This window comes from Pagrus major, chromosome 20, assembly GCF_040436345.1.
Source record: "Pagrus major chromosome 20, Pma_NU_1.0".
Classification (NCBI taxonomy): Eukaryota; Metazoa; Chordata; class Actinopteri; order Spariformes; family Sparidae; genus Pagrus; species Pagrus major.
The window spans coordinates 7,289,043-7,301,774 of NC_133234.1; the positions used below are offsets into that span (position 1 = coordinate 7,289,043).

The 12,732-nt window shown below is 39.5% G+C and overlaps 1 protein-coding gene across 1 annotated transcript in view; it reads right to left on the bottom strand.

Moving 5' to 3' along the window:
- cacna1g (calcium channel, voltage-dependent, T type, alpha 1G subunit) overlaps positions 1–12,732 on the bottom strand; it is a 268,885-nt gene that overhangs the window by 153,153 nt on the left and 103,000 nt on the right. The window contains exon 3 of the mRNA XM_073490161.1: positions 2,023–2,156. Within this exon, the coding sequence (XP_073346262.1) occupies positions 2,023–2,156 (134 nt within the window). The remainder of the gene's footprint in view (positions 1–2,022; positions 2,157–12,732) is intronic.

The window sequence follows — 12,732 nt, forward strand, 5'->3', positions numbered from 1 at the left end:
CAATTAGCTGATCCTAACCACAGTCAACAATACACTCAGGTTACAATCCAATACTTATTTGCATACAGGCCTCATTATGTGATTACAGCTGAAATGATGAGTTGATTGTTCTCATAATCGATGAACAGAAAAGCTATCGGCAAATATTTGAATTTAATTAATTTTCTTACACTTCTGTGATGGTAAACTGAATGTTTATTATTCAGTTTATTCAGAATAAATTTAGGAGTGTTGATTGGTCAAAACAAGTTATTTAAATATGTCGATTTCTTGGCTTTGGGAAGTTGTGAAAAAACATGGAAAAATTCTGAAAGAATATTGGCAGATTAACTGATAATGAAAAGAAATGAGAGTTCTAGCCCTCTGTGCAAACACATGCAATACATAAAATGGATGCCTATTCGTCTATTCATATTGTTTTACAAAAAAAAATCCACAGTGTAATATTTCTTGCCAATTTCTTATGGATATCTTATCCTGCACTGCTGAAACGACCCAGTTTCCCCTACAGTTTCATCTGTATGCATCTAAGAGGAATAGCTTGATTCATCACAGCTGTAACATCTGAACATTACGCCTGTTGCTGTAGTTTAAATTTGAACATCTTTTTATGGCCTTTTTATCATTTAGTGGATTAGTGCCTGCATAACAGACATTAAGGTATTTCCTATCTCCTTCACTGGCACTGGATCAGGCGCCCTCTGGGGAGGCAGCTTTTACTATCTCTGATCTTAAACGACTTCCACTCAGAAAAATGATGCAGGTATAACGAGAGGAGGGGAATTAAACGAATGAGGGCTAAGAAAGAAGACAGTGACCATCCACTGTACAAAACAGGTCCTACTACGCTTTACAGGTGTGTTACTGCACTTATGTATGAAATGTATCTCATCTCTGCTGCTGAAGGACATACATACACACACACACACACACATAATCAGACACAGGCGCTCAGGAGGAAATGTGCCCTGTTCCCACTGATGGACAACAGAAGCTGTGACAGAAGGGTGGCATTAAAAAGCAGCAGGGGATGTGGTGTGATGAAAATGTCAGACTGACACCAGCAGGCTATGTTCAGTAACATGTTTAATCAAATTACAGTGTGTGTGCATTACTGTATGTGCAGCATGGTGTGAAGCTGTATGCCCACTGAGTTCATATACTGCATGAATCTACTGTATGTGTGTGCAGAGTTTTTTTCTAATGGTAATAAAACATTGCGTGTCTTTGTTTGCAAGAATATTGTGTGCCTGGATTTCAATATGCAGAACAAATGCTATGTGCATGTGTGTTATGGAAGTTGTAAGGCACAAAACATAGTAAATCTGCAAGTGAAGTTAATAAAGTACATGCGGTAAAAAAAAAAAAAAAAAGTTAAAGAAACCTAATTTTGCTCTCACTTGTCTTAAAGCCTGATCTCAATCTGTTCAGCTGTTTGACAGATTCTGAGCATTTAGGAATTTAACGGGGCACTTGCTACCAGTTTCTAGTTACAAGGTTTTTATTGGACATTTAGGGAAATATATTTGATTACAAGTCTACTGGAGTGCACCAGGAAATAGACTGATGTGACTTAAAGGACTGGTTTTAAAAGGAACACATTTCAAATCGACTTTGGCTTTGGAAAACACTGATTGACCTTTTTTCACCATTCTCTGACGTTCTATAGACCAAAAGACTAATTGATGAATCCAGAAAATAATAATCAATGACAATAATCTATAGTTGCATCCCTAAATTTACTAGTCTGGTGGCCACAGGCAAAGAAAACCCTCCAGCTTGTTAAAATCTAGTGACAAATACCATTTACATTCTCTAAACATCTATTACACTCCTGATTCTGTCCTTGCTCTTGAATCTGTCGGTGCACTCCCAGATCCTGAACAGGAGATTACTCCTGAAATTTGTTGCACATGTGTGTGTACACTCCTTCTTGTACAACATCCAGTGTTTATGCATGGTTCCGCATGGCCACCTGTGTGTTTGTGTGCATGCGTTTGTGCGTGTAATTGCATAACTCACCCAGCCACTACTATGAAGAAGTCCAAGCGGTTCCACGTGTCTCCAAGGTAACACTTCTTGCCAAAAATCCCAAGAGCCACCATCTTGATCACCATCTCAATGGCAAAGAATGCAAAGATGAAGTCATCAAAGTCCTGCAGACACAGAAAATACAAATTAGCATTTTTATGTAAAGTAAGACAACACGAAGTACAGCTGAGGGTGATGGGAATGTCCTTGGTTTTACAGTATTCAGTCAGTCAGTGTTGGTATATGGGAGGAAACTGATCACCACAAGTGGACACCTTTCATTTTCAGACAATAGCCGATAGATTTCATTTTGACCAATGTGTTCCACCTCTTTTGCAGTCCACACAAACTGTTTACCTGCATTCAACCAAAGTCTTCTCACGTGATTGGTCAATGCTACTGGCAATACAATGGACTACAAACACAAACCAGAAGGCTTCCAATACCAAAACCTTGTCACTTGCCAACAGATTCTGCATTCATATGAATAGTTTGTATATAAAGATTATAAAGCCTTAAGCTTTACATCAAACAAATCTTTGCATTTCTTAACCACACTTTGTTGTTTGTATTTGGCGTATATGTTGTTATTTTATGGCCAACATATATGGCAGAAATATATATGATAATCTTTGGGATAAGCCAACCTTATTAGCAATACCTATGTGTTAGTCAGGCTCTAATAGCAGTCATATTTGATCTTTAAAAATAGTCCACTGAGAACCCTTGACAGTAATGTGATACTTTATTAATTCCTGCAGAGGAATCCTCTTTTCTCTTTGCCCTGCCGTCAGGAGGTCAGGCTCCCTGTTGAGGGGGGAAAGAGCAAAGTAAAGAAAAAAAGAAGGGAGCCTCCTTGCATTTGCCAATGATTTAAACACTTGCTCAAGGACACTTTAGAAAGGCACAATGACGACACAGTTCCTCCAACCTAACGATGGCTTTTTGCACACCGTGAGTCCACCTTGCTGCCTTAACAGAGACTCAAGTGACAAATGGCTTCCGATCCAGAGTATACAATGTAATAACCTGGAACAAGCCGCTCATTGAACTAATCAGTATTCCTGCCCTCATTACTGTCTGTCTGGCTGTCTGAGTGAGCTTCAACTTGCCAAATCATTATCACACAGGACTGACAAAGAATTAGACAGGAATTTAAAAAAAAGATAACCTTATTCTTGAAATATGAAAATCAAATACATTTAAAAAGGCAGAAGAGACAGAATTGGAGATGAGGAGGGACAAAATCCAGCTCAAGGGTTGAGCGAAAAATAAAAGAAAATTTCTGGAAGGAGATCAAGGCACAGGACACCCACTGATAGATGAGTCATCCAAACATGAACAGAGAAATGTATAAATATATCAAATCCTGTTAGCTTAGGCAGCAGCTAGCCTCTCGCTGCTCAAAAGTTCACTCTAAGTAAAATGTAATGGTTCACACGGGAATGTGTTTTTGTGTGTACAAGGCAAACTTCTCATCGTCCCACCATTCATGTGTTCATTGTTCTGCCCAGAAAGGCCGAAAATATTTTAACTCAACATATGGGGTTAGACCGCTATTTCCAGGGCATACAGTCTATCAGACAGTTGGTTTATTTAGCAAACAGCTGCCTCAGGTTAACTCCCCACTACTGACCATACATCACTCCAGATGTTTTACACACTACTCATTTACTCCAAAGAGACAGAAGAGCCTCACAGCAGATTGTTCAGTGATGCGAGGCCCAAAAAGAAAAGGTAGGAGAAAAAACATTGTGTTCAGTGTTTGATCTAAATTTAATCTGTCTGCTGGAACCAACTTTCCAATGCCGCAGTACATGAGAGCTGACACAGTGATGTGGATGTTAAGCACTGCCATCATTTAAGCTTTTCCAGCATAAACACCATAACATTATTTCGGCAAAATGGAGGTAATGAACCATGGTTAAGTCACAGCTTTCTTTTCTGTCAAAGTAAAATGGAAAATATTTCCAGCTTTGATGGATGCTGTAACTTTCAACTGATTACTCTGAAGGAGCTGAAAGTGAGCCTTATTCAACCACATTACATATCAGTGTGCAGTAAGAGGGTCTAAGGACAGAGGGTGTCATTGACTGTACAGTCCACTGAGGCAATGTGATTTTGGGCTACATAAATAAAATTACTTGAATGACTTGAATACAATATTTGTTCTCGCACAACTGTCCAAAACTGACTACTGTTAGCCTCATCATCAGTTTTTCACTGTAGGATTTAGGGCTGCAAAGCTATGATAAAAAAATCATAGTGCCATTATTTTAGGAAAAAAATATTACAAATGCAATATGAACCTTGCATCAGAATTTTCGTTTTCACTGAAAAAAAATACCATGATGATGTGACTTTTGTTGGGGTCTGTATCCAAAAAACATGTTTTTTTTACATCTGGAGAAAAAGCTTTGTAGGCCAGAGTATCCCTGCAGCACTACAGCATTTCATTATAATGCTGTTTTGTCACTCACTTGACCTTTATCAGAATGTTGTGGATTAAATGTAGCCATTCTGATAATATTTTCATTAATTGTGCAGCCCCAGTGGGATATTCTGCCTTTGCATAATTTCTTTAACCCCAACTGCACTTGCTGCAGGAAATGTTAAAAACCAATACATTAAAATAAAATAAAAATAGGGTCTATGAATGTGGTCATATCATTAAAAAGTGGGTGACAAAGCAGGGAAAATATCATAACTACAGAGAGCAAATTGCAGGTATTGTGTTGACTCTCTACCAGGTGATGATCAATCCCTCTTAATCGATCATTACCTGATGCCTTCCTCCAGTTTATAAGGCCCAAACCACTGTAGTCCTTGACCTTGGGAGTGTGTGTGACAGACATGTACTACCACCAAGACACATTATATGACCAACTACTTCTTTTTACTTTGAGCCTCATAAAGAGGGTAAAATACACATTCATGCTATTCTCTACAGTTCTAACCTTCAGTGTGCAGGTGCTGGACCAACTTGTTAGAGTTGCTAATGTAGTGACAAAAATGTCCCCAAAAAAGATGGTTAAATGGTGGAAGTACACAGTACATACAGTATATATTATACTTCCTATACTTTACCATACTATACAGTATATAGATATATTTCAGGTAGAGAAATATAATAAAAACTTCATTCAGGTCAAATCCAACAACTTCAAATCCAACTTTGGATGACTTCTAAGTGTTGGCAAAGACATTGCAATTAAGATGGATTCAGTGTTGCCAAACCCATTAAAAGATATGTCACTATGAGGCAGTCTGGCAACAAGCAGAGACTCCAGGAAGTGAGTGCAACCTGCAGCTCTGAACTCACTGTTAAACCACCATATTGTTGCTTTTTTTAAATCTGTTTATGTCCAGATTAAATATTGGGATACAATAAATAAGTGCTTTAGGCAGGTGTATTTTATAACTATGGACGGAGCTAGCCATTTCCTTCTGCTTCCAGTCTATATGCTAGGCTAGGCTAATCTTATCTAGGCTCCAATTCAGTATAAAACATAGACATAAAGGGGATAATCTCATCTGATATTATCTGTTATCTGTTTTTTTATATTGATCGATGTCGATAATTATCACGATATACAGTATATTTAACAATAATAATGTTGAATTGACAGTTTTAAGAGTATTTTCCTTAGGACAGAACCCAAAACAAACCAGAAGGTTAATTATGGTTTATAAAATACAATTATTTATTGTCAGAATGAATAGGTGACCAACACTCAACAGAACCAACCAACCAAATGGCTTTATGCTAAACACTGAATAAATAAAATGATGAATATGTTCAACAAATTGCTTGTTTCAAACGTGTCTCAAACATTTTAGAGGTAGTATACTGAACTGAACATGGATTAAAGAAAATAAAATAAAAAGGTACATATTGAGAATGATTATGCTGCTGTATTCTTTGACTATTGCACATTCTTGAGCTTGCAGGTAGTTGTTCAGTTCAGCTTTAATGCCTCCTGTTCTGTAAGACCTGATGTGGTTCGGACATCTCTGAGCTGCTCTAACTTTACCCTACACTCTGCGTAGAGCTGATTTTTCAACCGTGCTTATAGGCATCATATATTATCGATACAGTACGTAACTGCGCTGGTTATGTCTTTGTCTCGCTTCGGTTTCTGCTCATATGGGGTAATGTCTGAAAAAGCAGCGGCACCTGTTGGTTGAACTGAAGTTTGACTAGTAGCAGCAGTGGGGCTGGGCTGGTGGCTAGAGGAGGGCAGGCTGACGCTAGCATGACAGCGCTAACTCATGCTCTCGGAGTACTGTTTGGGACGCTACCTTCTGAGATGACGGAAGAGGTTGGTGGTGTTTCCAGTTCTGCTGAGGACTGGTCGCCGACACATTTTGCACCTAATGGTGGTCTGTCCTTTGTCAGACTTCAGGTAGCCGAACTATTTCCAAATAACCGAAGTGGTATGACCTTTCTTCGTCTTTGTCAGTTTCCTCGCACTCGGTTTCGCTAGTCGGACCGCTAATTGTCGTGTGTCGGCTAAACGCACAGGTGTTCACCGTCACTCTGAGTAGTTGTGAGTGGGAGGGGCCGGAAACATGCATCAACCACATGCATCTGTTTCTCTGCTGTGTGATTGGCTGTTGGTGTAGTGTTTTCTAGGTAAAGGAAAACGGACTCAAAAATAACTGTCGAAAATAAATGTCATAAATTTATCATCGTTATCGTGGAAAATTTTATCATGAAAATGATCGAGATCGTTTCATCGCCCAGCCCTATCTGGCTCTCAGCAAGAATCCAGATGAATATATTTCTCTAAAACTCTATTGTCTTGTGCTACTTGTATGAGATCAAATATATGTTTGAAAAGTATATTTTTGTACTTTATGGCGGTTTGCAGCTGAGTGTGAAGCAGTTGGGATGAGGGGTCAGCACCTCCGAGTCTGATGCTACAGTTCTGTGCTGGAAAATGCTTGGGGGATGAGGTCCTGCCCCCAGCAAAGGAGTTTAGGTTTTTCAGGGTCTTGTTCATGAGTGACGGATAAATGGAACGTGAGATGGACAGGAGGTTTGGTGCGGCATCAGCAGTACTGCAGGCGCTATGACCGACCGCACGAGATAAGTATGCACATGATATCCACTGTTAAGTATGTGTGAATAGTTTCTGTCTGCCTGGATATGAAAGCCCTGTTACAACATCAGGGACGCACCCTGCACTTGTAAGTAATCAGCTCTTCAGACGATGCTTTGCACATTTTGAACGATAGATAACAAGGCACATCAACAGTCCCTTGGAAAAATAACCAGAAAATCAAACTATTGACAGATGTTCCGAATCAAAGTGCATGACTGAGAGAACGAGTGTTGTGTGAAATAGAGAACAGCAGAAATGTTTACCACCATGCTGAGCATAAAATGACTGCATTGCTTTCTCCCTTCATACTCCATCGTTGTATCTCTGTTCACTTTTGTTTAATGAAGGAGACGTTCCTCTTGTCTCTGCTGGGAAGTAATTACTCATCTATTTTGCATTAGCTAAAGCCAGCATGCCCGCTGAGCCCATATTATAAGGAATCCCCTTAAGACTCAGGGTGATTGGGACTATATCTATACTATCACACACACACAACTTCAAACACATAAATACATATTTTTCGCACACTGATTACATTCAAGTGCGTGAATAGATACAGTACATGCATACAACATGGGACCAACCCTTCTGGGGCTTTTAAAAATTTGACATTGAGCTGATGTCAGCCAGCTCAACCTTCCCTCTTTTCCACATGTGTGCACACATTCTGAGCAGCAGACTTTTAAATTCATCAAAGTCAACAGTACATGCTGGCCTGAGGCATTCCCAGTGAAGCATACTGGTGTAGCAGCACATGGTAATACAGCCTCTGTAACAGGATATCGATTTCCCCAAACTTGCGTCACACATCGGTGGAGCGTGAAACATGCTGCGTGATTCTGATGAACATGGATTGGATTTGATATCTAAACATAGAGCTCTGTAGATACCACATCAATCACAGGCTGAGGTCTCCAAGGTTTCTTGACGACAACAAGCTGACTATTTACCAAAATGGAAATGTGTGTGTGTATGTTGTCACCATGGTTCACTGGCTGTATGTCCATGTGGAGACCAGAGAAGCCTAACACACACACACACACACACACACACACACACACACACACACACACACACCCCTGACTCAGAGCGAATAGACACCAGTGACCTGTGCTGAACGGCTCACTGCTCACACATTCCCTAATTTCTACCCTCCACTGCTTTCTCTCCTCTTGAAGAGATTTACTGAGGAGCACAATGTTTTAAGTCCATTGGAACATTTTCTCCAACTTTTGGAATATCTCCAAAGAATAATGAGACTTCCACATTATGTGAAAACAAAACTGAAAAGTTAATTATGAAATATCATCCAGCCTAATCCTAGTTCAGTCAAGCCACACGAAATTGGCTTTCTTTGGGTGTGACAGTCACAAATGTGTGAAATAGGCCAACAAACGACAGCAGAGAACTTGTGTTGAGTCAATGCAATCTAAATCTCTTTAAAACAGTGAGGGATGAATTAATGCAAACATAATGTTGAAGCAAAATTAAGTGGTGGATTAGATAATGAAAGGAGTGGTTATGCATTGTTGTTTGGCAAACCAAAACCCTGTAATCAGTGCATCATAACTCAAAAACTGTTTAAAAGGGACAACGTTTCATTCAGGTTTTGCATGTGTTGCTTATTGTGCTCATTGCTGTGGTGTGGTTTTGAAATGTGCTACCATTTGTCAATGAAACAATGTTGGCAGTACTGTAAAGTCTTTGTCTTTTGATTTTGTGTAGGTGGCAGGTAACGCGGCTCATGCTTCTATATTTATGCCAAACAAACCAGTTGCTGCTGCCAGAAATGGAAAAGCCTTCACTTCCTGTGCACCAGACGAACCCTGGAAAGACTCACTAGACACTCGCTGTTTATAAGCAATTGTAAAAGCTTCAAGCCATAAACTGTGGGCACAGGATTAATCACTGGGGGCAAAATGTCAGTGGATTTAGATATCCAAATGATGCACATCATATGCCTTCTTACAGCAGAGATGTTGGCTTGTCATAGTCGGAAAAGCATGGCTTCTTTCTAGTCCCAAAGAGTCACGACTGTGAGCCAGCATGCACAACACCAGGACCCTGAAACTGAAGTCACTAAATAGGCCTCAGCCATCATTAACTATGATATTTACACTGATGCTTTTCAAAGCTTGACATGTCAACTTGTGCACTGTATTGTTTAAATTGATTTGTACTACAGTGCATGGATCTATTTTTCATGTAGGGGCAGAAAAAACATAGAAACTGACTTTTAAGTAGCTTTTGTATTGTCTTGGTATGTGCCCCTGACAACCATAGAAAGCCACCAGCAAACAATGCATGAGTGAATGTAACCCTGACTTAATAAAAAGCAATAAACAATATTAAAATGGTCTTGGAGTAACACCAGCTTCAAGGTTTTATTATCCATTCTGGGCTGCTAAACAAGGTCCCTGATATCAGTAAGCTCAGTTATGTAGTATTGCTAGCAATTTAAATTTAGGCTACACCATGCTGTATTGAGCTTCATAACAAGGACGTTGTTCCTTTAGCTTTGTCAATTCTGGGGCTAGCTTAGCTGCTAAATGTCCAACGTTTTTCACTAGCTAGTTAGCTCATGTGTTTGATGAGCTCGATGGCCAACAACTGCAGTAGGGCTGCATAGTTGGGTGACTTTGCCACTATTAGCAAACATGTTGTATTTTTTATATTATATAGAGTCAGAGATAGTATAAAAATATTGATTAATGTCAATTTACATCTAGTGTTGCATGGTTAACTCCAACACATTGAGGCAGTAAATCAGAAAACATTGATAAGAGCCAGGCAATATACGATATATATTGTTATCATGACATCAGACAACATATTTGAAGAGACTAGATCTTGGATATCGTTATTTCAGGATATGGCGTAAGTGTTGTCTTTCCCTGGTTTTAAAGCCTGCATTAGAGTAAAGTGATGTAATTTTCTGAATTTACCAAACTGTTCTGCTTGTTGTAATACTTGCCTTCACCCACTTAGTCGTGATATCCACATTACTGATGACCATTTATCAAAAATCTCATTGTGTATTGTGTATTTCACGACAGTACCAATAGTCATCCCTACAATATTGTGGCAATATTGATATCGAAGTAGGACCTATTTGGTCAAAAACATTGTGATATTTGATTTTGTCAACCAGTCCTAACGTTTATGAAGTGCATTTGAGGAGATTTTGAAATCTCGAGGTATATAAAGTATAGCCATCACTCATATCGATTATTTTGGATGGAATTGACAAATACTTATTTTGGCAATTTTTGCTATAAACATTCTTTGCTATAAACATTCTTTGCTCTGTGATACACCATGTTGTGATAGATCGTAGCTAAGGTCCTCTCAGTTTGCAATTTTCTAGGGCACTATATCTGCCATTGAATTCATACTGTAAAATAGATGCTATATGCTTATACCACCAGAAAGTACCACAATAAAATAAAAAAGTGATGTCCATAGCATGGACGGTAGCATGGATCTTTGCCTTTGATGTTAAAAATTACATTTATGTGACCGGCAAAGATGATGGCAAGCCATGTACCGAATGCAGGCTTAAGTTATCCCTTTATTAACCTAAAGGTGATGTCATAGAAGATACACCTGTGTCATTCTACAGTCAGAGAATATGATGCCTACCACTGACCAGAGATAGAGACTGCTGTCTAGCTTCTCATCACCTTTTCCTTTTAGAGACACATACTCAATTTTGTTTCATTTTCCAATTCGAGTAAACTTAAATTTTTCATCACCTTTTTTCAGAAGAAAAAGACATAGTAAGATACACACTGTATTTTGCCCTGTGCCATCCTTATCTCCTCTCCCACTCTTGTCTCCCTGCAGTAACTGCTGGACGGGATTCCTGCTGTATGTGAGCTACTGGCATTCCTCCTCCCCCTCCTCGTCCTCCCCCTCCTCCCGTCTACCACTTCCATCTCTCTCATCTTTATCTTCCTCTTATCTTTTTCTCCCACTTACTCCGTCTCTCCGTATCACTCCTCAGTTACTGTGATTACGTCTCCCGCAGTATCTCACTGTGTGCACAGCTGAGTGTGAGTGTGTGTGTGTGTGGGTAATGGTACATTCATGTGTGTGCACGCTTGTGTGTAAAAGGTATGTGTCATATTTCATGGTCTTGCTAATAGTAACTTTGGATTGTATGTATGTCACACACAATTACACCGCATGGACACACATAATACATCTAGACAGCTTTGTTCCCCCTCTCCCTACATGTGTATTCAGTCCTGCGCAAACCTCTCAGCCTAAACAGTGACACCACACACCGGCTTTACAGCCCTGTGCGTACGTGCGTGCGTGCATGTGTGTGTGCGTGCGTGTGTGAACGCCCATGTTGCTTCTCACATTGCCTGAGAACAAGTGTAAACACACGTGTCCACCAGACACACACAGACATCAGCGAGCACAGCGAGCTGCATTGCGTGTTATCAAGCGAGTGCCAACATTACACGCCCTCTCATCACCTTCTGAGCAGAGCCTTTATGTTCTAAGTGCACTTAATCACTAATGCTGAGTGCACTTAAAGCACTCCCTAATGACTTGATGTGGCTCACTACAAGTGTCAAAAGCAGTTATTAGATATAGTATGGTGCCCAAGTGTGAAGTGAAGTGTGAAGATCTGCAGATCAGACACATACCTGTTCATGATGCAGATATCGCCGTGTGTTTCTGCACATGAGTGCAGGCAGCTGAGGTTACAGACTACTTAAGGGGACGTGCAGGTAACTGCCCCTCAGGAACACCCTGAAAGCCAATCATCTCCTGGGTGACCCTGACCTCTGATCTCTATAGACCGGGTGTAAGCAGGGATTTATTCACCAGTCAATAAAGTCTAATGTCATGGCATTTCAGCATGGAGATTTCAGGAGGGAGGTCCTTGGTAGTTATTGTTTTTTGCTAATTAAATGATTTATTGATTGTCAGATAACCAGTCTTCAACTATTTTGATCATTGATCCATCAAAAATGCCCAAGCACTCTCGCGTTCCAGCTCCCCAATTTCACATATTTACTCTTCTTCTTTGTCTTATGTATAATAAATTGAATATTGATATTCATCTGTTCATTAATTCTGATAGCATTTTCTAATAAGTCACTCTTTATAAAGGTTTATAAGTTGTAACTAAGGGCTAAATTGGTTAATAATGCTTCAAAAATCAGTCACAAACAGTCAATGAGAAAAAAAGCTCACTAGGCTGGGAAGAGGCCTTTTGGCTAATGTTTTTTCCTTTCGTTTTGGTAATAATGCTGTTATAAGTGTTGATAATCTATTCACATATGTTTAACATGTTGCTAGTTAATGGATTTTGCATCAAATCCTCCAGATAGAAATCCAGAAGATAGCAATCATTCCATCGATCTGTTGAATGGATTTTTTACAACATGGCAACTAAACGGTTGGCTATTAATGGCTTATAATTGACTTATTAACAATTCATAAAGCAGTTTATATTTTTATTTATTTTTTGCTGGAGCCCTCGGCAAATCCCAGAGGTAATTTAGACAAGTTAGTTTTTCCTGTTCAGGGGATGTTTTCTTTGTCTGTATGGTTCTCATGTGACCTGACCATC